This window comes from Parasteatoda tepidariorum, chromosome 9, assembly GCF_982258835.1.
Source record: "Parasteatoda tepidariorum strain Cologne lab strain chromosome 9, Ptep-v5.0, whole genome shotgun sequence".
In the NCBI taxonomy this organism is placed as follows: domain Eukaryota; kingdom Metazoa; phylum Arthropoda; class Arachnida; order Araneae; family Theridiidae; genus Parasteatoda; species Parasteatoda tepidariorum.
Genome location: NC_141763.1, coordinates 99,686,450 through 99,713,354, shown reverse-complemented (window position 1 = coordinate 99,713,354; position 26,905 = coordinate 99,686,450). Strand labels below are relative to the sequence as shown.

The 26,905-nt window shown below is 28.5% G+C and overlaps 1 protein-coding gene across 3 annotated transcripts in view; it reads right to left on the bottom strand.

The window, feature by feature from the left end:
* Nucleotides 1-4,598: 4,598 nt before the first annotated feature.
* GlcT (ceramide glucosyltransferase) overlaps nt 4,599-26,905 on the bottom strand; it is a 46,599-nt gene continuing 24,292 nt past the window's right edge. For 2 of the 3 annotated variants that reach the window (XM_016067261.4, XM_087152496.1), the window contains exons 3-10: nt 26,320-26,461; nt 16,043-16,145; nt 14,262-14,363; nt 13,053-13,165; nt 11,617-11,795; nt 8,508-8,594; nt 8,184-8,373; nt 4,599-4,937 (exon numbers count right to left, since the gene is read on the bottom strand). In XM_016067261.4, the coding sequence (XP_015922747.1) occupies nt 4,761-4,937; nt 8,184-8,373; nt 8,508-8,594; nt 11,617-11,795; nt 13,053-13,165; nt 14,262-14,363; nt 16,043-16,145; nt 26,320-26,461 (1,093 nt within the window). In that variant the 3' untranslated portion in view covers nt 4,599-4,760. Of the gene's footprint in view, nt 4,938-8,183; nt 8,374-8,507; nt 8,595-11,616; nt 11,796-13,052; nt 13,166-14,261; nt 14,364-16,036; nt 16,146-26,319; nt 26,462-26,905 lie in introns of all 3 variants that reach the window. The other variant, XM_016067260.4, reaches the window with a different exon arrangement.

The following is a 26,905-nucleotide window of genomic DNA, read 5'->3' as shown; positions in this document are numbered from 1 at the left end:
CAAAAAATTTTATTTATACTGAATGAAAGGAAATTAAACTTTGGATTCGATGTGAAAAGTTTCTATTGTGCCACTGGTTTCATGAATTAAAATAGATAATGTAAGGCCAACTCTTTATCAGTCAACAATGTGGCAAGTAATTCTGTCGCAATTTTGCATTTTGAAAGTGTTTTTACGAGTATTTGAAACTTCATATCTTATACTTTTACCAGAAGTCACTTTAAATTACTTATGTAGGTGTAAGAATTTGACAAGGCAAGTTTTTCAGACGGTATAGCGTCCTTTAAATGAGATTCTCCAGTCTCTTTTATGCAAAATTTTACATTTTTCCTCCTACAAAACAGGGCCAGCAGCAACGTCAGACCCTAGGACAATTGTTCCTCTTCCTTGATAAAATTTATTCTGCAAGGAGGAGTCAAATCCCATATCCAATCCCTTCATGTTAACATATGGAGAGTTATATGGATAACAATTACCAAATTACTAAGTCACTAATTAATATTTTGTTTTATCCATTAAAATTTATTTCATGGAATTTAGCTTAGCATTTTTAAAAAATCTCAAAGCTATTTAGTATCTTTGGTAAAGTTTGACAAGGTTTAAAAAATACTTGGAAATTGAAATTCGGTTACAATAAAATAAATTTTCCAAATTATTAATTAGTGACTTAGGGGATTCGTATAACTCCTATTATGTTAATATGGGCGACTACATATAATACTCTTAAAATGCATCCCTCTGTTGATGCTGTGCTTAAGAGTTGAGTATTAAAAAAAAAAAATTTAAAAAAAATAAATTTTACATTTAAATCAATTAGCTCAAGTAAAATTTTAATTGATATTTCATTGCGATAACAAATTCAAGTTTAATAAAACTGACAGGAATGTAGATTTAAAATATAGAAATTAGAAATACTTATAAAATTACAATCTTTTAAATAGCATCTATTTTTATCAATATTGAATTGTCTTTACAAATGATTTCAATTCTTACCTCTTGGCATTTTTAAAAATGTGAAAACATTGAAACCAGAAAAACATTGAAAAGGAACATACAAAACCTTATGTACAGGCATAAATTATTTGACTTGTAAACAAAAATAGAAATATTGACCTAAAGGTTTTATTGTTTACTCTTTCATATTTGCCTTAAGCTCTAATTGATTAAACACCATTTTTATTTCTGTTTCATAGAGTCACTAGCATATGATATTCACGACTAAAATAAACATTTGGTAAGCATAAATATGTAGATTCAAAATCAACTTTTAATCTTTATATTTTTCATTATTAGCCCAATACATCAAATTTTCAGAAAAATAAAATTTAGAATTTCTAAAAATCTTAATTTAAATGAGTTATGATGAAAACAAATATAAAATTTTGAATGCGAAAGTAATTAATTGAAATATAACCCTGAATTTAAAGCAGAGGAATATATGATCTTTCGATGTTATTATAAATCAAGAGTATATTGTTAGAAAATGAAATTTTACAACTCCTATTCTTACTAAAAAAAAAAAAAAAAATCATTTTTGGTAAAAAAAATTATAGCTAATAAGTCTGGTGAAGAAACAACAGTCTTTTTGCTAATATTTATTAATTTTTCAGTTTCCTTGCAACAGCTACAACATAAAACCATTTTTTTATTCATTAAAAAATTTATTTTTAAGTTTTTGTAGTAACTAATTCAGTTCAAAATGAAAACGTCCAGGAAAAAAATTATATACAATTGCTTTTAGTTGGGAATAATAACAACCTCCGAATAAAGATTTCGGTCAAAATTTTAGCCTTTGATCAGCTTTCCATTTTATATTACAGCTTACAAGTTATTATATGGAATATTTAATGACTTAAAATAAAGATATTTATGTTTTCTCTAAAGACTTTAAAATATCTTGGTTGACAACATTGACTTTTTCAATACACAACATTTACTTTCAAATATTGATTTTTTAGAATAAAGGTAACAAAATTTAGACTAGCAAATCATGTTTGTGACATATGATTATCTTATGTTAAATAAAAAACAAATTTTTTTATGACAAGTATCTATTTTCTGCATCTCTCAAATTTTTTAATGGATATTTTCTCTTATCATATATTGAACAGGATAAAATGAATGAAGATTAATTTATTTCTATAAAAAGAGGAGGCCTTTGATCAGTCCTATTCTTCTGTATAAATTAAAATCGATATATAAATTTTAAAAAAAAATTCAAATATTTTATAGATCAACCCACAAATGTAACATTTTGCGGAAGTCATAAACTAGATCATTATCACAGAGACAAAAAGCTAAAGCAGTAACAAAAAATTTAAAATATTGGAATTATTATCATAAGCTTTATCATTACGTAAACATTGGAATAATAAAATTAGTACATTTTAATTTTAAATCCAAGTACTATGTAACATTAAAAAACTTTTTTTCAAAATTTAAGAAAAAAAAAGTATAAGAATTTTTGAAACAAATACTGATGTTTTAAGTAGAATGTAATATACCAATAACAACTCATCAAATTTAGAGTCACACTTTACACACATATAAAAATCTATTTATACATCATCAACATTTGTACATTTACAAAGAGTCGGTTTTTTTTCTTTTCTTTCAGACAAAAATTTATTCAACAATTAAAAAATAATTCTCACAAAATTAGGGAAAAAGAAAAAAAAGAAAAGAAACACAGCACAATTACAATGGGAAAAATTCGATGAATCCATCACAATGCATTATACAGATAATGTACAGACAGAAAAAAAAAAGAAAAAACTTACAAATAAAATGACTTACGGAATAAAGGATTTTGCTCATGGGGCAAATAATACAATTTTAGTAAAAACTTTAATCAATATTTAAACCTTTTTTTAAAGAAAACTGCTATAAATCTGGTATTAAAGATTAGCTTTCAACTTATAATCAAATAAAAAGAATATATAAAAATAAAGTAACAAAAAATTAATTATTTACAATGAAAGTACTGTTTGATGCTCATTTGCTTAAAATAATGAATTAAAAGTCAAGAATCAAATTGAAAAAAAAAAAAAAATTATAATAAAACACAGAAAAATCACTAGTTCAAGATGATTTAGTAGTTTCATAGTAAATTAAAGAAAATATCACAATAAACATTGGGCATTTAGGAAATGAATTAAACATAGGGTAAACGTTTATACAAAAACAAATTACCTAGAAGCATTGTATATTTAAATTTTATTACCAATTATTAAATATTTAAAACAGGGGAGTGATTATTTGCAAGTACAAAACCTACAAATAAAATAGTATCAGTAAGAAACTTCAATCCTATTATCAACTAAAGAACATTTTGAATTTATTACAAGATGTAGGCACGAACTTATATAAAGGTGGTCGCGTAATTTAAAAAATAAGATACGACACAAAGATTAATTTAAATCCAGTGAATATGACTTAGAATGCGTAACTTGTAAATTAGGTAAATACTAAAATCGATATTTGATATTAAAATCATGCGAATATGAATCGTGACTTCAGCAAATTCCATCTTAGTTTCAAGAAGAAAAAAAACTAGCACAAGAAACATCCGCATGAAAACGTTTTTTAAACGCGCCTCTACTTAAAAACACTTGTCTTTTTATTTATATTCTATTTTAAAAAAATAAACAATTCACTGTTTAAATAATAATTACACACTGGCAAAATTATTTGTATTTATAGGTTTAACTCTGATTACTATAACAAATATCAAACATTTACTTTGTTTGGATCATTCTCAACTGGTTAAAAGTTTTTTAGAGGGGTATACTACAGAATTTTTTAAGCAATTTTAAGAACTTTTTAAATAAATACTATTTCCTTTTAAAAAAAAAATGCATCTTTAAATGCTTTTTTTAAAAAATAATTTTCAGAAAAAAGTTTGCAAGATGTTTATCAATAAATATTTTTTTTTTTAAATTTACTTTTTCTGAAAAAAATTTATGTTCAAAGATTGTCTTTTAGCATGACTTAAACTGTATACTTTTTTAATATACTGTGAATATTTCTCTTGTTTTGATAACGCGTGAGAATTACTTTTTTAAATATAGACACAAAACATAAGAGGGTAATTTAAAAATTGTTGAGGATCAAATTTAGTTATTACACAATATTTAACAATTTGATAAATTTTTACGGTGTAAGTGAGTGCCCTTTCAAAACTCAAAAGTGCCCTGCCCTTTTTTATTCTTAGAGGGAACTTTTCAATCCCAACAAATGGCACTCTAATCTCTTATGTTTTATTGGTAAGCATCATACTTGCAAACAACTTTTAAAAAATTTACTTGAAAGAAGTAATTAAAAATTTTAATAATTCAGGAAAATTACAGCAATTTCTTACCAGTTACAACTATGGTTTAGACATTTCCATTTGCATATTCATTGCTTTTTGATATCTTTTGCATAGGTTGATGGAAGGGGTCGGAGAGAGAGAGAGAAAGGAAGAAAACAACTGCGAGACACGATTATTTGAGCAAAGAGCAGCCCCTTTTGGAGGAGGTAAAAATAAATCACAGTAATTGGACTCCTTTGAAGGAACTTTGTACAAAAAATTGTTCTATAATTTACACAAGCCACAATTTCTTTTTTTTTTTATTTTCACTGACCAGCAGTCGGGGGAAAAAGTCATTTATTTTAATACAGCTTGACCAGCATAACCAATGAGTGAGTGGCCCCACTCGTGGCAGTACATGCAGGCGCTTTGTATTTTGAATATCACGAAAAGAGTTATGAGATATTATTTAGACTTTTGGGTTAGAAACTTCTTCAGCAAGGCCTCCCCATTTCAGGTAAAATGTACGAGTCCTCCATTGTATTTTTGGATTGAAAAGCGCATGCATGAAATGGAAAAAAGCACCAATCTCCCTGAATGACCAGGCTATTACAAAATCCATCTTCGTGAATGGCAAAGTGTTATTCTGTGAAGAAAACCAAAAAATAAATAAAAATTAAATAGACATCTTAAGTATACATGCAGTAATCACTGCACTCTTGAAATGAAGGGTTCTAAAGATCTAGATTTCAGAATTTCGAGGTCTTTTTAAATAAATACTTATGAAAATTGCAATTAGTAATTGATTTAGCAATAATAACCCCAAAAGAATTATAACCAAAATTTTTACATCAATTTGGCTTTAAATTATTTCTATTTCTTCCCCTTCTGTTATGAATACACATTTTCTCTTTAAATTCAGTTTAATTTCTTCTAGGGAAACAAAAATTTTCACTTTAAGTATCTTGCACTTGAGGCTAAGGCCAAGCTAATTCTAAAAATTGGACAGAAAAAAAAAAACATAATCTTAAGTTATATTCATATTAATCTTAAGTTATATTCAGTACAGGAAAATGAATCTCATCCCTACATACAATTAAAAATGTTCAATTAATATCACTCTTGATACAAATGTATTAATATCAGGGATACCTAGTTTTTTACAACGTAAGTGGAAGATACCCTTTTTCAGTTAAACTAAATTTTTAAGGAACAGCGGACACTTTAATTTATAAAACAAAGGAAAAAGAGATCTCAATTTTATGAAATTCAGTTTACTTATTTTTTTTAAGACTGATTTCAGTCCCCAGGACTGAAGAGTGGTACCTTTGAATATATCACAACATATACAAGCTAGCACGAAAAAAAAAAAAAAAAAAAACTACAAATGTACCAAGCAATGTTGAAAACCCAACTCAAGGTTATGGTTTAAATTATTGCTTGAGGTATTTCTTTTGCACCATTGCGACATGAAAACAGAGTCCTGCATTCACGTATTGAGAGATGCTCACAAATAACAACGACATCAATGAAATATAATTACACTGGTGTTAAAAATTAAAAGAAAACATAGAATTGATATATATTACCTCAAGAACTATTAGACAAATATTACTTAAATCTGATCTAAATATAGGTTGATACAATATAAAATAAATAAATATTCTAAATGGTATCTCATTAGAGTTAGAAAGCATACAGCTGTGGTTATAGGGACAAAAGAATAAAAAGGTTTAACAGTGGTGTCCATTCTTACAGTATTCAGTATAAGGCTAAATAAGGAAATGATAAAACAGGCTAGCGGCAGTAGTAACATATTTAATAGTGTGCCACTTTGGTTAATGTGAAATTTAAATACTGAATTTAAAGTTTCAAATTTATAAAACCCAGGGTTTGAGTTCTTGTACCAAATAACGCTGAAACATAAAATTATTAGATGACTTTTAAATATTATCAACCATAAATTAAAAAAATAATAATAAATAAATAAAGTAATGAAATTAACTTGAATGAAAAATTTGATAACCAAATTCAACCCTCCTAATATTTTAGAATAGATAGCATACAATAACATGGAATGATCTTAGGATGATTAGTTTTCTGGGTAATAAAAGATATGAGAAATAAAAAGTGCATTTTTGGGAGAAAAAAATTTATTAACAAAGAACTTTTTTCTTAAAATCATTTTTTATATGTAGTCATCCTGAGATCCGTAGTGACTGTTCAATTAGCATTATATCAGTCAGGCTTTTACTGATGACAAGGTAAAAGATTGTGGAAGTTGGTCGAAACAGCGGATGGTTGCCCAAAAGGTATTGCTCATTCTAAACTAGAAGCACATCACCTGCTACATCTACAAACACGACAGCAGACATTTGATGGTGTATGCAGGCATTATGTTGAATGACTGTAGACTAGTGATGTAACGAATAGTGATGGGGCCGAATACCGAATATTCGGTGGCCGAATACTTACTTTTTAAAAATTTCTCTTTTAATTGTAATTAAAGTAATTTTCAAATTTTAAATTAAAAATGAAATAAATATTAACAAAATTGCTTTTTTAATCTTTGTATATTTAAAAAAATTTTTAACAACCTGATTTATTTTTTGTAATAATTTAGATTTCTTGATGCCAATAACAAGGCAATATGGCTTTCATAAATCTAAATAATTAATAATAGCATATTTTAGTTATAGTTATACTTGTAATTTATATGCTATTTTATTTAAAATAAGAACTCATTACTACTGTTAAATGTATTCTTAACTTTCTTTTTTGTCAGAAAAATTATTAAAACCCAGAAAAAAAACTTTTAAAAGTTAAACTTATTTTTTAAAAAGTTTCACTTTTGAAATTTTAATTTTGTAATTAAATAATTTTCAAATTTTAAATTAAAAATGAAATAAATATTAACAAATTTGCTTTTTTAAACTTTCTATATTTTAAAAAAAAATTAACAACTTGATGTATTTTTTGTTATATTTTAAATATCTTGATGCCAACCATAAGGCTTTTACAAATCTAAATAATTAATAATAGCATATTTTAACTAATTATACTTGCAATTTATATATTTTATTTAAAATAAGAACTCATTACTGCTGTTAAATGTATTTTTTTTTTTTTGCACGAAAAATTATTAAAACCCAGAAAACTAAAAACTTATATGTCAATTTTTTAAAATCATTTAACAGATTAATTTTCTTTAATTCAGGATGTTAAGTTATTTACATTAAAATATAAATATTCATTATTCGGCCGAATAACTTCAGTATTCGGCTAGGCCAAATATTCGGCAAAAGGGCCGAATATTCGTTACATCCCTACTGTAGACCCTACATTTTTTTGAAAGAGGTACGTTCACTGATGTGAGATTTAAAGCTCAACTTTTCAGGATTGTAGTCGACCCCAATATTATTTTACTGAATGACAACATAGAGCCCTCTTTGTTAACCGTTTTACAGGAAGTCCAAAAAGAATTTATGATGTAAGACCAGCATAGCAATAAATAGAGGCCATACTCCTGTTAAACTCTGGAACCAATATTTCCCACCTTCTGATTTGGAAGCGCAGTTAGACTCATGACTATGAGCACGATTATGCATATTTGGGACAACCAGGAATTTACACACACAGATGGCGATCTCACATAATATAGCTTATTATATAATTATACGTCATTACACACAACAATTTCAACTAAGAACTTTCAGTCATTGAAATAGGACACATTTCATTCACTTTATTTTAATAAGTGATAAAAAAGACATAAGAATAAAATGAACACTGATAAATAAATAACACATAAATCATTAAAGAGAAAACCTTGTATAAAAGTATGCAAATCTATATATTTTAAAAAATTAAGCAACAGCGTTATGTGCATTACCTGTATGACATTTAAAAGAATCCAATCTAAAATTAACCATGCCAAGATATGGACTAAATATACAACAAATGGGTCCCAGCCAAATAGAACATTGACAGAGAAAGCTGCACAAGCTCCAAGAACCATGCATTCAGACAGAGGTTCTAGTACTATTGTATAGGGAACCATTGCAAATCTTAGCTTTGCCCACCTGAAAAAAAAGAAAACAATTAGCAACTGATCACTATGCTAATTGCATCAATGGGAACCCTTCTATAATCTAAATAACAAATTTAAGCATACTTTGTAGTATTGTAATTTTATGCATAGGAAAAAAATAATTACCTAGAAACACGACTATTGAAATTAGCTACTTCACAGATACCAGAGTTTTGCCACGCTGGTTGAGAACTAATTCTTAAAGACCAACCCCTGAAAATATATACACATATTTCTTCAGAATCAGGACAATAAATCCATTGATAATGCTGTTTTACAAAATAAAGTAATAAATATATGGTAAGCAAAATAAAGTAATAAATATATGGTAAGTAAACTTTCACACACACATATATGTTGGTTTTTCAATACAATAGGAATGACTTCACACTTTCGTGAAATTTTGATAAAATATTGTTTGAGAGCTGTAAAGTTCATAATCCCAATAAAAAAATCTAAATTATTTATTTCTATCTCAACTTTTTTTTTTTTTTTTTTTTTTGGCAGCTTTTTCTGTTCTTCATAAAATAGGGAGGGGAAAAAAATTGCTTTTCCCTTCATTTTCACTTTTTCTCATTTCTTTATAACGGACTGATATCTGATATTATGACTATCTTTGTTAATTGCATCTTAATTCAAGATAATTATTATTTTTTTTTGTGAATGAAGCACCTCACTGTTTTTTTTTTCTTAAGAAAAAAACTTTAAGATGTTTTAACAAAAAAGAGAAAACTTGTTATTTTATTTCAGCAATTGTGATGAGTTTTTTTTAAGCAGATTTCAAAAACTGCTACCACTGTGAAAACCCTGGCACAGTTACACATTATTCAAAATTTAATATGAAAATTTTAAAATATTTCTAATAGGAAATGTTATAGCCTACTTAAAACATATTTTTCAAAAAATGCTGTAACTATCAAGGAAAATAACAACCATCATGACAAATTTCCATAAAATTATAATGAATTGCTTTGTTTTACATGAACATTTGTAAGTTAAATTATAAGCTACTATTAGGAAATTTGGAATCTTTCAAGTATCATATACAGTGGAACCCCGATTTTACGTTGTCCGTTTCGTACGTTATCCCGCTTCTTACGTCATTTTCTGCTGATCCGTGAAAATTGCCTATACCGATAATGTTAAAAAGCCACGGATTTTGCGTTACACCTTTTATGAAAATCCCGCTTGATGCGTTTTTCTACAAACAGATCAAAAAAATATTTTTATTCGATTCAAAATGGTTTTACTAATTTTTCCGTGCTAGCATACCAAATGAGATTTTCAGTCGGTTTTGTTTGAGTTTGAAAGCTATAGCATTTTTTCTCATTTTCGAAACCCCAGTCATCGTGTTCTTTTCTCGAAACAAGATGTCGAAACGAAAATGCTTTTCTCTGGTCGAAAAGACTGAAATCGTTGAAAAAGCTAAAGAATTTCATGGCACTAAAGTTGATCTTGCTAAATCTTTGGGTATTCCTTATTCAACTTTGCAAATGATTTTAAAGCAAGTAGCTTCAGTAGAACTAAACGCTGAAAAACTCGGAAAATTGCCAAGAAGAGAAAAACCTTAAAAACATCTCCATATGATGAGTTAGAAATTTTTTTAATGAACTGGTTCAAGGAAGACAGAGCAGCAAAGATTCCTATAAATGGATCCATCCTGAGAGAAAAGGGGCTTGAAATTGTTGAAAGGCTTAAACTCCAAGGCTTCAGTGCATCAAATGGCTGGATCGATCGATTAAAAAAAAAAAAGGAACAATTTATGCTTCAAATCTATCGGTTGCGAATCCGATAGTGTGGATATGACAATTGTGCAACAGTGGAAAGAAGAAACTCTGCCAAATTTATTAAAGGGCTATAATCCAAGTGACATATTTAATGACGAAACGGGATTGTTTTTCAACCTATTGCCAAAGAAGACATTGACAATTAAATGTGCAAATTGCCATGGAATAACGCTTTCAAAAATGCGCTTAACTGTTTTGCTCTGTGCAAATGCCGATGGAAGCCAAAAGTTAATGTCTCTTTTGTTCGGTAGAGCAGACAAACCATGGTGTTTCAAAAACATCAAAAGTTTTCCTACCAATTCAAACAAAAAAGCATGGATGACATTATTTAAAAATTTTCTTCAAAAACTGGATAAGAAAATGAGTTTTCAAAAGGGCAGCATAATTTTATTCCTAGACCAATGCACTGCTCATTTAAACCTTAAATTGAAAAACTTGCAAATAGAGTTTTTTTCAGCTAACTGTACGAGCAAACTTCAACCACTGGATTTAGGAACTATACGATCATTTAAAGAGAGTTACCGGAAGCAACTGGTTAGGAAATCTCTTAATGTTTCTAGATTCTGGTGACTTTCAGGATGCTTCTAAGGCAAAAACTTAGGTTCTTGAGGCTCTTTATTTGATATCTTCAACTTGGGACAGTGTCGACCGAAAGTGCATCATCAATGGATTCAATAAAGCAGGATTTTCAATATCGGAGGAGGAGAGCGCTGTTGTTTTGGAAGAAGAAGAAAGTTCCGTGTCTGAAGTTGAGGATCTTCTGGAAGTCGATGATGCATACATCGACTGTGACACAGACATCATTACTTCAGAAATCCCTTCCATAAGTGATTTAATACCTGATTCTGACGATAGAGCTGATGACGATGAAGTTGAAATAACAGAAGACGTGCCAACAGCTGATCAAGCAATACAAAGCATAAAAACTCTAAAACAATTTTTACTTGCAAATGTAAATCAAGAAGCAAATTTGCAAAAAATTGTTAGTATTGAACGAGCTGCACACGAAATTGTAGCTAAAAGCGAAAAGCAAGTAAAGATTACTCATTTTTTTCATTAATTTAACTGGTAGGTGTCAATTTTTAAAAATATGCGTAGATTTTTCTTTACCCCGATTTTACGTTATTCCGCTTCGAGCGTTTTTTATCGCTAGTCCGACAGAAAACGTAAAATCGGGGTTTCACTGTAAATCTCATATATAGCCGGCTTATGCTAAACATCAATTCACAAACCAAACACAACCACCTTCCTTAAGTGACATATGACAATACAAATAAATACAAACCATCAACTTCTTGACAAGATGAGAAAATATAATTACCACATAAACTAGGCAATTAATGTACGCTAATTAAGAGTCAATGAAAAATTTAACAATGACCAGAATTAAACAAGAAACAGACTTGATAGATAAATATTAAATCAGATCAACAGAAAAGAGAGAGTACCTATCTGTGAAGGATTTGGCAAAAAAGAAGTCTTCAGCTAAATACTGGCCAAATGCTTTCATACCTCCCACTTCATCAAGAAGTTTTTTCCTCATTAAGGCTGACATGCCAGTTGGGCAATTTATATGAAACATATCGGCTGCAAGATATATTCTAGCATGGGATGTTCCAAAATATACCTACAATAAATCAAACACTTTAGTTATGCTACTTTATTACAACATAATGCCCTGAAATTTTTATAGACAAAAGCTTGATATTAAGATATACACAAACGATTCACAAATAGTTAACCATTATTTTAAATTTATTTTCCAATGATAAAGATTTTTCTAATGAATTTTTTTTCCCTTTGCAAATGACACACAAAATAAAAATCATTTAAGCTAGGCACATCAATAGATCTTCTCAATAGTTAAAACTTCTTGATATTATATATTCATAATTCAAAATTAAAAAAATTATGCTATTGAATTAATTTAACAAATTAATTTGTTGCTACAAATTCCATAAGCAAAAAACAAAATTTCTAAAGGTTTGGTAATTTCAAAATTAACATTACTTAAAATTCCTTTTTATAAGCAAACATTGAATTTTGATATCTTTTTTGGTTTCAGGATATTTTCAACGTTCACTACTTCAATGAATTTAGTAACAATTTCATGCATTTAAATTTTAAAAAAATAATAAATAAAACTTTCTTACATTTTTTTTAAAAATGAAATTTGAGGTTACTTTGAATTTTAAATTTCCACGAAAGATACTTTAAAATCATTATATTTTTCTTTTTGAACTTGACTCATTACTTTTTCATTTCAAAACTTTTAACATGTTAATTTTGCTTAAAACACTTGTACCTTTACCAGTTACCTTTTAAAAGTAACGTTCCCTTGTTTAAAAATTCAACAAAATTTAAAACTATTCAGGATTCAATTATTAACTAGAAATAAAAGCGCAAGTCTAAAGTTGTGCATAAAATAATAATAAATAATTGTGTAATTGAGGTAAAATTGCACTTAATCAATATAAGAGCATTTCGTATAAACGAGAATGCAATAAAAAATTAAAACCCATTATACGCATGGATCAAAAAAATAAATAATAATCACGAAACAGTAAGCACCAATAAGATTGCAAAACTTAATTGAGCAATATTTATTTAAATAGAAAAACAACATATTTTTAAGATCCCTAACAATTTCCAGTTTCGGGTAAAATTACATTTTCCACTGACAATGACTAATTTTTCTGATATTTCCGACGCATACAAACTCTGCGATTAGTTTTTATACATTTAAGCAAGTGCACCACACAGAACTTTCACCAGAAAGGCCTTTTTATAATATCCTAAAAAATATAATAATGGAAAGGTAGGAAAAAAAAATAAAGATTGTGATTATAAATCACTTTTAAGATGTATAATTAGTAAGACATACCTTTTCCATGACAGCAGGAAAATTATTTCGATCACAAGTGAATGGCATCTGGTGAACGAGAGCTACATTCTCAGTCATCAAACAAACCATTTCAAGCAAAGTATCTTCTTTCACTATCAACAAAAATAATGTCTTTTAATATTTTAATACTATACTCTGTTGCAAGTTAAGAATCCCTATAGAGAGAGCATCACGCAAAATGGATGCCCAGATCAAACATATATCAACTCTTGAAATGATGTCGCTTCCTTTAGCTTGCGTTCTTAAATCAAGTAAAATGGGTAAAGGTGTTTGAATCAAGATTTCTTTGCATTCAGATTTCATCTAAGAAATGTATTTAAAATAAGGTTTAGTTTACTAAGATAAAGAATAAATCAACGATACACTGTATCTAATATATTATCTGACAAAAATTTCTAGCCAGTTAGTTGCTGCAGTTGGTATGAAATAAATTTTTTTTTTAAAGATTAATTTATCAAATGCGATTGGCACTAATGAAAACGAATGTGCCAATGAAAACCAGTCCAGTCGGTTTTCAATTTAAAAAAACAAACAATGAAAGGAGTCTCCACGAATTTAAATGTACATAAGTACAATATTATAGTAGTCCTATTTACCTAAACTCCTTCCTTTATGAACAGTTGAGCTTGTAAAGCCAAGCACAGATTGTGCTGTGGGTTAAAATGCGCTGCAAGAATCCTGGGTCACTTCTTCTGACTGATTTTTTACGCATAAGCTTGAAAAAGCGTTTCATCCCATCCCACATTATTAAACTTGTAGTGTATTATACACTGTATATTATACATGTATTGCATTTTCTTTCAATTTAAGTTTCAACAAAACAGACCTGCCAACTCTGGGCAAAACATATGCATAACTACAAATCTGTATTTTTAAATTTTATTCTTTATTCAACAAATCAATTGTACTGTCAACACTTTATGTAGAAACACTTTTCATCATTTTCAATCAGACAAAAATTTCTGCCAGGTTAGCCTGAATTCCCTCTAAACCTCATTCGTGCACTGACATATTTTTCATCCCAGTACATACAAAGCAAAAAGACAGAAAATAGATGATATATACAGAAGAGTGAACAGCTATGCATGTTTATACCAACGCAAGATAACATACTGATGACATAACAACATGACTTTCATGAAAATAAAATTACATTTAAGCAACAACAACAACAAAAAAAGAACTCACTTTTAATTCCACTATCAGAGACTAGAATAAGATCATACTTGGCTGCTTCATAACCAGGATTCATATTATTAATCTTTGGATTGACACCTACTTTTGGAGCGCCTACAGAAAATAATAAAGATTCAATTCAGGTCAGGAAAACAACATTTAACATTACATTGAAACAAATATAATTAAAATTATCAATAAAATTGGCAGCCGCGATGGCTCAGGGTATAGAGCGCTTTGCCATTCAATGAGGTGAACTGGGTTCGAATCCCAGTGATGGCTGATCGATACGAATCCGGCTTGCACTGACGTAAAATAACCTAGTGGTAGACGGATCATGGGTTAGAGCCCCCTCGCCGCCGGGCTAATCGTGGGAGGTTCTCGTGGTCTTCCTCACCATGTAACGCAAATGCTGGTTAGCTCCATCAAAAAAAGTCCTCCACGAAGGCAAATTTCTCCCAATATTCGATCCAGGAGTTCCCTTGTCTTCTGGATTGGGTTCAAAATTACAAGGCTACAGAGTTCAGGGATGAGATTGGCCAAAAAGCAAAATAGCTGAATTTTCATGTGAGTAAATCTTACATGATTTGTAGCGAAAATATCAGTAACATATTTTCATCCAGTTTCGCTGATGTTGTAATGCCTATATATAGCAATAATCGTAGATAGAAAAACGGGCACATTTATAGTAACTAATACAAGGAAAAAAATATACTTTTTACAAGAATCGCGATAAAGGATTTTAAAATCGTGTGAATATAAATCATGATATTGAAATCGCGGGAATGAAACTCGATATTGGATTTCGAAAATTTGAAAATACAAATCATGATGCGTAATCTTCAGATGGCGTGAATACGAAAATAAATGTGGGTTATTACAACCGCAAAAACGAATCATGACATTGGATAAACTCGCGTGAACACGAATTGTTACACAGAATTTTAAAAACGCCTCAATACAAATCGCGACATCGAATTTTTAAATCTCGTAAATAAGAATTACAATGAACGATATTGAAATCGTGCGGATAAGGATCGCAATACACAACTTTTAAATCAGGTAAATACGAAAATACGAGCCATCTAGTGGACGAGTAAAAATGAGAAAATTTTTATTTTCTGCTCGTAAAAGCTAATAGCTAAAATAAGAAGATATGCCGAAGGGTTAGAAGATACGTAGTTTGAATTTTCTATATGTCTTTCGATATATTATATCTATATATCAAATCGGAAATAATTATAATTATTTTTTTTCAATGGCTGAATTTTCAGAAAAAGCAGAATATTTATTTAAAAAAAAGAAAAGAAATTTTTTTTTAGAGAATCAGAGTTTTTGATAAAAAGGCTGAAATTCAAGAGACAAAAGCAAAAAAGTCGGAAAAATCTCATCCCTCGGAGTCCACTTTAGTAGTCGTAAACCTGTACAAAGTTCGACAGTTTTTTTTAGGTGGTTTCGACTGTTTTTTTAAGTGGAAATTTGAATAGATTTAATAAGGAATAATCTAAAATTTTCTTTTTTATCAAACTTGATTAGAAATTGCTTTTACACATATTTTTAAGTTTCACTAAATCATTTAGTTGTTAAACTAAAGTACATTGTCCAATAAATTGTGCTTTTTTTACTTTAAGTAAAAATATTAAGACCTTTTTCAACATGCTAGCAACTTAGAAAAAAAAAAGACTTCTAATTCAATAATTACGTTTATTAGTGTACATAATATAAGAAACAACAATAATCAGAAAAATATTTTCAATTCAAGATTTGTAAATTTAAATGTCACTTACACTTACCAATGAATATACTGGCATCTATTTCAGGGTGTTTTTCAATTAAACTATTAACAAGCATTATGGAAGGATCACTTTCATCTTCAATACAAAACAGCAATTCATACTAAAATGAGAAAAAATTAATATTTTAAAAGTTGAACTGACACAACATAATATTGTACTATCTTACAAATATAACATGGCAAAAAATTTAATACATCAGGTTTTATCAGGAGAGAAAAAGAGTTCAGACAAAACACAAAACTCAGAAATTAATAAATATTAATGAATCACTCACTCTTTCAGTACATCAAAAGTAAAATTTTTAGCTAAATTTATTATTTTATAACAATGTTTGATACACTATGCTTTTTGCTGCAAGCCCCAAAAGAAATTATAAGAAGTTTACCCAAATGTTTGGCTCTAAGAAATGGGTTATTTTCTCAATTCAATAAATTTTATGTGCTGAAGCAAAATTTTTCATTAAAACGTTTAATTTTGTCATTTAATGGTATTTTTTTTGTGTGTGCCTAAAATACTCACAATGAATAGAAAAAATATGTACCAGACATATTTTGTACCTTAATTACATTTTAAATATATATATATATATATATATATATATATATATATATATATATATACACATAGGTAAAAATGTCATTATTGTCCTGTGATCCTAACAACATTCTTGAAATTTCTTAAGTAATTTATTATATTGTGAAAGTGCTACAGAGATAATGCAGACAGATTCTGATATAGCATGACTGTCTACTGGAATGTGTGTAATCAATATTCTTATAATAGAGTAATTGGTATCTTTTATTCAACATTATTTTGTGTGACCAACTTTTGTGCAACTACTGTCCCATGTATGAAAAGTGCCAATAAAATACCGTAGATGGCACTAGTTGAATAAAACATAACTTCCAGGCTATAAAAGAACAATCTTCTCTACAGAAAATTAAAGTTTAATTGCTATAGAATTTATTTTAGGGTCAATAAGCTTAATTTTACTGTAAAATATCCATGGATGACTTTATTGAATGTTATTACTGCCCCCCTAATTTTCATCTAGGAAATTGCACGCAAGTAAAAAAAAAAAAAAAATTGATTTGTACAAAATGTAACAACTTACTTTTATAAAATATGGATAGTTTAATTAAAGAAATTAATTAGTTTTTCATCTACTTGGAAAAAAACTTGTTTTGTAAAAACTTTTAACGTGCCCGATTCATCTGGTTATGTTATTGCATATCTGGGTCATCCTCATGAAAACTGTCATTTTCAGTTCTTAAAATCCCAAAAAGTGTATGAAAAGCTTTGAAACTTTTTACATTGATAGATGTATGCAATGGCATTGTAAGAAAGATACATATCCTTCAAATTATATTTAATACTTAAAAAACAAATTAATTAATTCCACACTTTAAAAAGTGAGGAATGATACAAATAGGAATGATATTTTAGAAAGTGATAGATACTAAACACATTTAATATATTATAATTTTAATAGTTTTTAACAGGTTTGGGAAATGGATTTGGCTGGCTGTGGTAGAATTCTTCTTTTGATATCTGTTTTTGTATGTCTTTTGGAAATGATTATTTCTATTTTCTCACACTTGTTGGAATTATTTAACCAATTGTTGCATTTTTTTGAATGCAAGGCCTTCATTTCTCAGCAGTATAAAATGCTTCCATACTCAACGAGCTACTTTGAACTCAGTAGTATTTTGGTTTTCGCCAGTACATAATGGAACAAAGATTTTAGACTCATACTCATATGCAGTTCCCAAATTACATGACGCTCACACGAAATTGATGTTCATGAAAAACACGAGCGAGTGAAAACTCATCTGTTTTAAATTTTAACAAGATTAATACCTGAATATTATAATTTTGATTTTATTAAGTTTTTATGTAAGCCAATTTCTAACAATATAATAGATACAGAATAAACAATATAATAGATGAAGCAAACATATTATATTTTAAAATGTAAAACAAACAACATTTGTTTTGTAATTATTGTGCATGTCAACAACACATTTTAAAACAAAAATTTTGGTTTTAAATTATTGTATTCGCTTTTTCTCCTGAAATTACAAATTAAAACTGACACTAAATTTTTTTTTAAAAAAGTTTTTTCATTGTTGAACGTTGATTTGCATACTTAAATGCATGGTCTTAATATAAAAATAATCAGCATTAAATAAATTCTGAGATTAATTGTCCTAATTGCCGTAAGCAACGATAAAAATTTATGCATATTATATGGTGCATACACAAAAGTGAAGACGAAGTTTAAACGGAAAACGTTACAATTTCGAGGACAACTAACTCAACTGTAACATCAGGGCACTACCAAAGTAAAAAGATTGTCTGGCGAAGACTTCTTTGGGCAGGTACAGTTAGATAATATAGGTACATACACGCACATTGGGTGCAGATACTTCTGCAAGGTAGGGTGACCCGGGGTAATTCACGATCACTCTGTTTCTGGGGTGAATAATGATCACCTAAGTTTTATTAAATTTTTTTTTTTTTTTTTAAATTTAAGAAATGGACAAAAATGCTTGTACACTTTACTGAAGTATAACTACATTTACTTAATAATAATTTTTTGTTTAATCTAACAAAATAAGTATCTTTTAAACTGCTTTCTGTATTTTCCATTTCAAAGATGAGTTTCAAAATGTGCACATTTCTGCAAAGATCCCCCTCCTTCTCTTAATAATAAATATTTTGAGTCACTTTCTTTTTCTTTGATATGAAAATAGTGTAAGCTCTTGTTTAATTGTTTCACATCTACTGTAAACATTGTTATTGATTATGGGAAACTATATCAAATGTTTCCCCCTACAGATGGGGTAATTATTGATCACTGGGGTGATTCCTGATCATTGTCATTTCTTATAAACAGTATATAAAATAGCTTATAAATACCTAATTGTCTTTTCTTAAATATCAGTTCATATTTATTAAGTGGAACAACTATAAAATATATTTTAACTGTCATCACAAAATTTGTTTTAAACTGTATACAAGACTGTATTCTGATTTGCACCATTTCTGGTTTGTCTTACCTTGCTTCTATCTTAATTTTATGTGTGTACATCGTTAGAATAATTTTTAAGTTTATAAATTAGCCTAGTATAATTGTTAGAATAATTTTTAAGTCTATAAATTAGCCTAGTATAAATATGGTGAGAAATTATAAGCCTAAAAAGGATACTAAGCTTCTAGAAAACAAAATTAGTGAATTTCTTTTAATGATTGAAAATGAAAATTTCAGTGTAAAAGCTGCTGCCAGAGCTGTTGACATGGCTTACTTAACTTTACACTTTCCCTTAATGAAGATAAAAAATGCAGCAAAAGTAACCCATGTGGGAACTCTTATATTTCAGAAGAACTTGAGAATGAGTTGGCTGATTGCCTGAAATGTATGGCACGATGCAAAGATTTTTGAAAATTTAAAGTGTTAATCCTTCTTCTTGCTTTTAAATAAATCATTTTATTAGCTGCTTAAACATATCTTTTTGGTTTATTTGTTTGATCTTGATGTCTTATTTGTTAATTACCATTATATAATTATTTTTAAACAGCCCCTTTACAATAAAAACTGGTGATCAGTAATTACCCCAGAAATGATCAAGACCAGGGGTAATTCCTGATCCCTAAAAATTTAAAATCTTTTAAATTCTAATTAGATTTTCAAACAAAAGAAGGTGGCATTGGACTCATCTCATATAGCCTCAAACTTCCAGTAAATATTAAAATTCTATTTTGAATAGTTTTTTTCGCAAAATAGATGTTTGCGTTTTTTGATCAGGAATTACCCCAGGTCACCCTATAAACAATATACAATAATAGGTTGTTTAGCTGTGTGCGTGCTGCTACTGAGAAGATAAAACTGTTAATTTAGCCCCAAAGTGATTCCATGATTAGCGGATGAGCAAATAACTGGACATGACTATCACTTCACAACGAAAATAAACAATTACGGTGGCAGTAGGAAATCCTTTTTGAGTAATTCCGTTTATTAATAAAAATTGAAACATAGTTAAAAATGGACTTCGCTGTGAAGAATTACGGGAGCAAAATTAGTTAACTATCATATTAATATTATTTAATATAATTACTTAACACTAAACGTGCCAACACTTTACAATACAATACAACATATAATAACCGGTCTTTTGACCAGTTGTGGCGTGTTAATATCAATGCAGTACTTCTAATTTTTATTTTGCTTATAACTATTTATATTAATTTTCCTTCAATGTTTTTTATGTTAATGTGCATGCATATATTGTTTTTTTTTTCAGTCAGGAATAAATAAATATGTTAAATAGTTAGGTGTTTTTTGTCATTTATTCAGAACTCAAAAAATATAATGAGCCTGTAGATACTTTTGGATTGTGTGTGCAGATACTTAATTATTATTATTATTATTTTTTTTTTAAATCTTACGATGCTGTATAGTAAATCCCCCCCCAATGAAAATGAAAAAATTCAGGCTTGTTTACTCAGTTAAAGGTAGAGGGAGAATTTTTAAGTGTGATTTTTCGAATTAGACTGTGGTTGTTAAGTTTCAATCTTATCATAGATATTTGCGCCTGTAATCATCTGAAATATAACTTAAAACTGTTTAAATATTTTTTTAAAAATTGAATTGAATAGTTTGATTTAGACAGTGCCCCCCCAAGCTCTTGGGTGCATTCATCCCCCCCAAAAAAATTTGCTAACTTCCCCCTTCCATGTTAGCTTGTTCGAAATAGTGCTACTTTGCTTGCATTCTACTCATAACATGACAATGCTTCTTTTATTTATGTACTTGTGATTAGAATCTCTTACGGGCTGCAAGTTGTCAACCCAATTTACGCTAAAAGAAACATCACTAGGAGTACAGAAAAGTCCTCCCTTTCCTGAAAATAGTTGCCTTTTTTATAAGCATTTTCAGGCCAAAAATAGTTGCATTTTAGTCACCTGTAGCCACCCTGCTAACCAGATCACAAAACATTAAGTTCATATCAAGAACTGTAATGAGACAATATAGTAGCAATTTTCCTGTAGAAATACATAATATTCTATACGTAAAACCTAATAATAAATAGAATATTTGCAATCTATTTTTATAAGTAATAAATAACACATGAATCAAAAGTTACTACTAATGAAGATCTTATTATAATCTTGAATTTCAGTCCCAAAATTACTTCATAAATGCTAAATGAGAAATATGCATCCCTTATAAAAACTAGAATATATTAATTGCTTAATCGGCATATTATTTATACTTAAAAAATATAACCAAGTTTCTCTCCCCTTGGTTTCTATTTACAATTGCCTTTATACAGATTATCTAATTGGTCAGAAATAAGTCTATCAAACTTATTTCTATGATAGTTTCAAAGCCAAACTATCATATCATATAAAAAACTTCAAAATGTTTCACTTGAGTCAGGAAACAGACATTTTTTCTAATCAATTGAGAGGAAACCAGTAGTTTGATTGAATTTTGTTTCAGTGGCATAAAGACATTAATGTGTAAGCTCACGGCCGGATTATCCTATAGGCACACTAGGCACGTGCCTAGGGCCTACGAAATTCAGGGGCCTACGAAAAACTTGGGAGAAAAAAATTTATTGACCAAAATAATTTAGGTTTAAAAACAAGTGTATTTTGCACAAAATTATGAAGATACAAATAAAAATATAATATTTTTCGGTAATAAATTATTTTGCAGAATCTTATGATCTAATATATTACTTTTTTGCGATTTTTGGATTCAACGAAATCTTGTATTATGATGTCGAATTCCAAACTACGCAAAATGTCGTATTCAATAGACATAAGTGCGAGAGATGCCAAACGATCTTGATTCATTGTTGAACGCAAATAATTTTTTATAAATTTTAATCTGGAGAAAGATCTTTCTCCTTCTGCATTTGATCCAAGAATCGACAAATATATTCTTAATGCAATGTGAACGTTAGGAAAAGTATTCAGAAGTTTATCTTTAATTTGAGCCTTCAACATTTCTTGTGCAGATTTATGCTCATACAAATTTGAAAATAGTAAAAATTCATCTACAAAGTTTTCCTCTAAATCGGAAGAGTAAATTTTCACCAAAAAATGGTATTATCGATATCAACTGCAATATCGGCAGTATGTCGGTATTGCAGATAAAGTTGGATAAACAAATTCGTAAATTAAAACCCATATTAATAAAAATGTTTAAAAAAAAATATGCAAGAAAATTTTAGCGGGGAAAGAGGGGAGGAATGGGGGGGGGGGCAAAAACGGCTATGCCTAGGGCCTACGAAAGGTATAATCCGGCCCTGTGTAAGCTACATAAGTTTTTCTTTGCATAGCTGCCAACAAGGATGGGGAAAAATCCAGTAGATTTTACAAAATATAAATCTCAGGATAATTGTTGCAAAATGAACACATAAGGAATTTTATAGTTGCAACATTTTCTTTTCATGATTAACATTGAATAAACTTGAAATGTTAAGCTTTTTGTTTACTCATAATTTTAAATAGTGATACACATTTAATTCATCAAAAATAGTTAAAAGATTTTTAATTAATTAAAAAAGGGAGTTTTGAAAAGTCAAAATTTTAGAGCTTAGAGCAAAAAAGTTTTAAATTGATTTTTATAAATGAGGCTTGCTTCATAATGTATTAATAAACACTTATTGAAATATTCAAGCAAGTAATAATCTGTGTAAAATTTTTATTTCAATAGGGATTTTTTTTAGGAAGCTTACTCAATTTTAGGGAACTTTAAAAAATTTACAAAAACCAGGAGAATTTTTATTAAACTAGTAGCACAAGAGAAACTGATAAAATCCTGTAGTCTACTGGAAAAACTTGTAGAGTAGGCAGCTATGTCTTTGTAACTTAAAAATATTTAAATTGTTAACTTCAAATATGAAAATTAATGAAATGTAAATAAACTTTAAAAATTTAAGAGTACCACCTCTGACCACTATAAATATTGTGTATTATATGGCAAAACATCAATCATTATTAACTAGTTATTTATACAAGGGGCAAGAGCAAACTTACAACACTGTTGCAAAATGCGACTGCTAAGCTAAAACTAGCATTTGTCCAAAAAATAATAAGATTGCATTTTTCCCATAGAAGCACAAAGATTAAAACACTTCTCATAAATGTGAAATTCATAAAATGTTCACGGAAAGAAAAGAAAAATAACCTAAGATATTTTTTTTGTTGATATAGGGTGACCTGGGGTAATTCCTGATCAAAAAATGCAAACATCTATTTCGTGAAAAAACTATTCAAGATAGAATTTTAATATTTACTGGAAGTTTGAGGAATTGAATTGAATTGAATGTAAGATTTAATGGCACAAGGTCCAGAGAGGACATGCTGCGCCAGACACACGGTTTTAAAAACATTAAAAGGTAGAATAGAGTACAATTACACAATAAGTATAGTAAAAATGATGAGAATTTTAAAACAGTGAAAATGCAAGTATTTTTATATGTGGATAAAACTTGATAAATTTCTTATATACTGTTTAAAATACCAATAGTGCGAAGAAAAGCAAAGATGTTAGGATGATGGTTTTCATCTAGGAAGTTTGAGGCTATATGAGATGAATCCTATGCTACCTTCGTTTGTTTGAAAATCTAATTAGAATTTAAAAGATTTTAAATTTTTAGTGATCAGGAAGTACCCCTTCTCTTGATCACTTCTGGGGTAATTACTGATCAGTAGTTAAGGGGCTGTTCAAAAATAATTATAAAATGATAATTAACAAATAAGACATCAAGATCAAATAAATAAACCAAAAAGATATGTTTAAGCCGCTAATAAAACGATTTATTTAAAAGCAGGAATAAAGATTAACACTTTAAATTTTCCAAAAATCTTCGCATCGTGCCATACATTTTAGGAAAGCATCCAACTCATTCTTATGTTCTGCTGGAATATAACAAAGAGTTCCCACACGGGTTACTTTTGCTGGATTTTTCAACTTCATTATGTGAGAGTGTAAAGTTAAGTAAAGTATGTCAACAGCTCTGGCAGCAACTGTCACACTGAAATTTTCATTTTCAATCATTACAGAAAATTCACTCATTTTGCTTCCCTTTGTTATAGCTTAGTATCCTTTTTAGGCTTATAATTTCTCACCATATTTATATTAGGCTAATTCATAAACTTAAAAACTATTGTAACAATGCACACACATAAAATTAAGATCGAAGCAAGGTAAGACAAACCAGAAATGGTGCAAATCTGAACACATTTGTCTTGTATACAGTTAAAAACAAATTTTATGATTACAGTTAGAATATATTTTATAGTTGTTCCACTTAATAAATATGAACTATTATTTAAGAAAAGACAATTGGCTATTTATTAGCTATTTTTTATACTATTTATAAGAAGAAATGACAATGATCAGGAATTACCCCAGTGATCAATAATTACCCCATCTGTAGGGGGGCAAGTTTCCTATAATCAATTATAATGCTTACAGTAGATGTGAAACAATTAAACAAAAGCTTACACTATTTTTATATCAAAGAAAAAGAAAGTAACTCAAAATATTTATTATTAAGAGAAGGAGGGGGATCTTTGCAGAAATGTGCACATTTTGAAACCCATCTTTGAAATGGAAAATACAGAAAGCAGTTTAAAATATAGGTACTTATTTTGTTAGATTAAATAAAAAACTATTATTAAGTAAATGTAGTTATACTTTAGTAAAGCATACAAGCATTCTTGTACATGTCTCAAATTTAGAAATAATTTTTTTTTTTTTGAATAAAACTTAGGTGATCATTATTTACCCCAGAAACAGAGTGATCATGAATTACACCGGGTCACCCTAAGTGATTTTTAGAAACCAACAAATCCAGGAAATGCAAAAATTCCCTTGGGGACTAACTCTTTCAACATATTATTCTATTACTCAATATTTGTTATATATAAGGAGGAGAATTCTTTTATTTTTTTTTAAGGAATAAAAATGTTCGAAGAGATTGCCTTTAACTATTTTTATAAACTACAAATTTTTCTAATATTTTGATGAGAGAGAGAGAATTACTCTTTCAATAGTATGAGAAGGTAATTCAGTTATCACATAATATTTTGATAAATATTTACAATGTTAAGTGAGTGCTCTTAAGCTCAAAACACCTTTTTTACAGGGGAAGCATCCTGCCCTTTTTCATTCCTAGGGAGAGAACTCTGCTTATTTTAACTATTACTTAGAAAACAAAATTTATTAAACAGTATCAGACTGGTGAGATAATTGTCATTGCAATTTAAATTTTAAAATATATATATATATATTTTTCTAAAAATAAAAATCAATAACATGTTACAGTTGAAAATCATTATACAGTAGGGAACCGATTATACGGAACGATCGGGACCATCGCTATTCCGGATAACTGATTTTTCCGGTTTTCTGAATCGCTACAAAAAGCAGTTTCTTTTATTGTTAAACCCAACTAAAAGAAATATATATATATTTGGAAATAATCTTAAAAAGAGGAAAAAACGATGAAGTAATACACTAATGATTATTTCCAATATGATGGCAAGGTTAACAGCTTTCAAAAAAGAAAGAAAAATCCTAAAATCTTATGAGGAAAAAAACATTTTTTAAAAAAAGTGGCGGGAAAATGTATTGATTTCGTTTTTTTTTTTATTTTTTATTTTTAAGTTTTCTGGATAATACTGGTAGGGAACTGATTATCCGTAACGATCGGGACCATCTCTATTCCGGATGACTGATTTTTCGGAAAGCTGTTTTTTTTTTATTGTTAAACCCAACTAAAAAAAAAATATTTGGAAATAATCTTGAAAAGAAAAAACAATAAAGTAATACACTAATGATTATTTCCAAGATGATGGTAAGGTAAACATCTTTCAAAAAAGAAAGAAAAATTCTAAAATCTTATGAGGAAAAAATATTTTTAAAAAAAATGGTGGGAAAATCTATCGAATTTTGTTCCCGTTTTCTGGTTTTCCGATTTCCGGATAACGGGTTCTGTACTGTACTACTATACATTTTTTTAATTTTACTTTAACATTTTTATTTTATTAACATTTAAGATAGTTCAAGAGCCACAATAAGCTTTATGAACCACAAGTTGTGTATTTATGAATTAAATTATGTTAACACATTGTTAAGTCAATATTTTCTTTTTAATTAAGTTTACATATATATATATATATTAGTTAAATACTGTAGAATGACCCAGAAAGAAAAAATTATATATTAATTTTTTTAAATAACCACTTACTTTTGGATAGTTCATTGTAAAAAATGATTCCAAATTTGTGTACAAATTATTGTCTACTCCAGTCAAAGGCTTTAATATGGAAACACCTGGTAAGGGAACTTCAGGAGATGGTAATTGGCTTTTTTTATGCAACTTAAGTTTCCTAAAAACAGATTAAGAAATATTAATATAGAATATATTTGGTAAGAAAAAATCACAAATGAACTCAATTTTTATTTCATTTGAGATGCATGCTGACTGAGTTGTAAAATACAAAATAAAAATGTCTTTTATTCAGGATTTTATTTAGTTTTTTCTTATATATTCATTCTAGGCTTAGACTAAGTCTTGCTGAATTAATAAATAACATCAATTTAATTAATAACCGTAACTGTTAATATATTTTATGATCACTGTCACTTAGAGTGATAAATTAGGAATAAGACTCTCAATGAGAGTTATAGAGTGCAAATACCTTTGAAAGATTTACCTATTCTGTCATAGAAATACACTGGTTTGTGTTTATACAATTAATGCTGAATTGATATTTATTTGATTTTATTAAATTTAATATTTAACATTTTCACTGTCAAAAGATAGATACGAC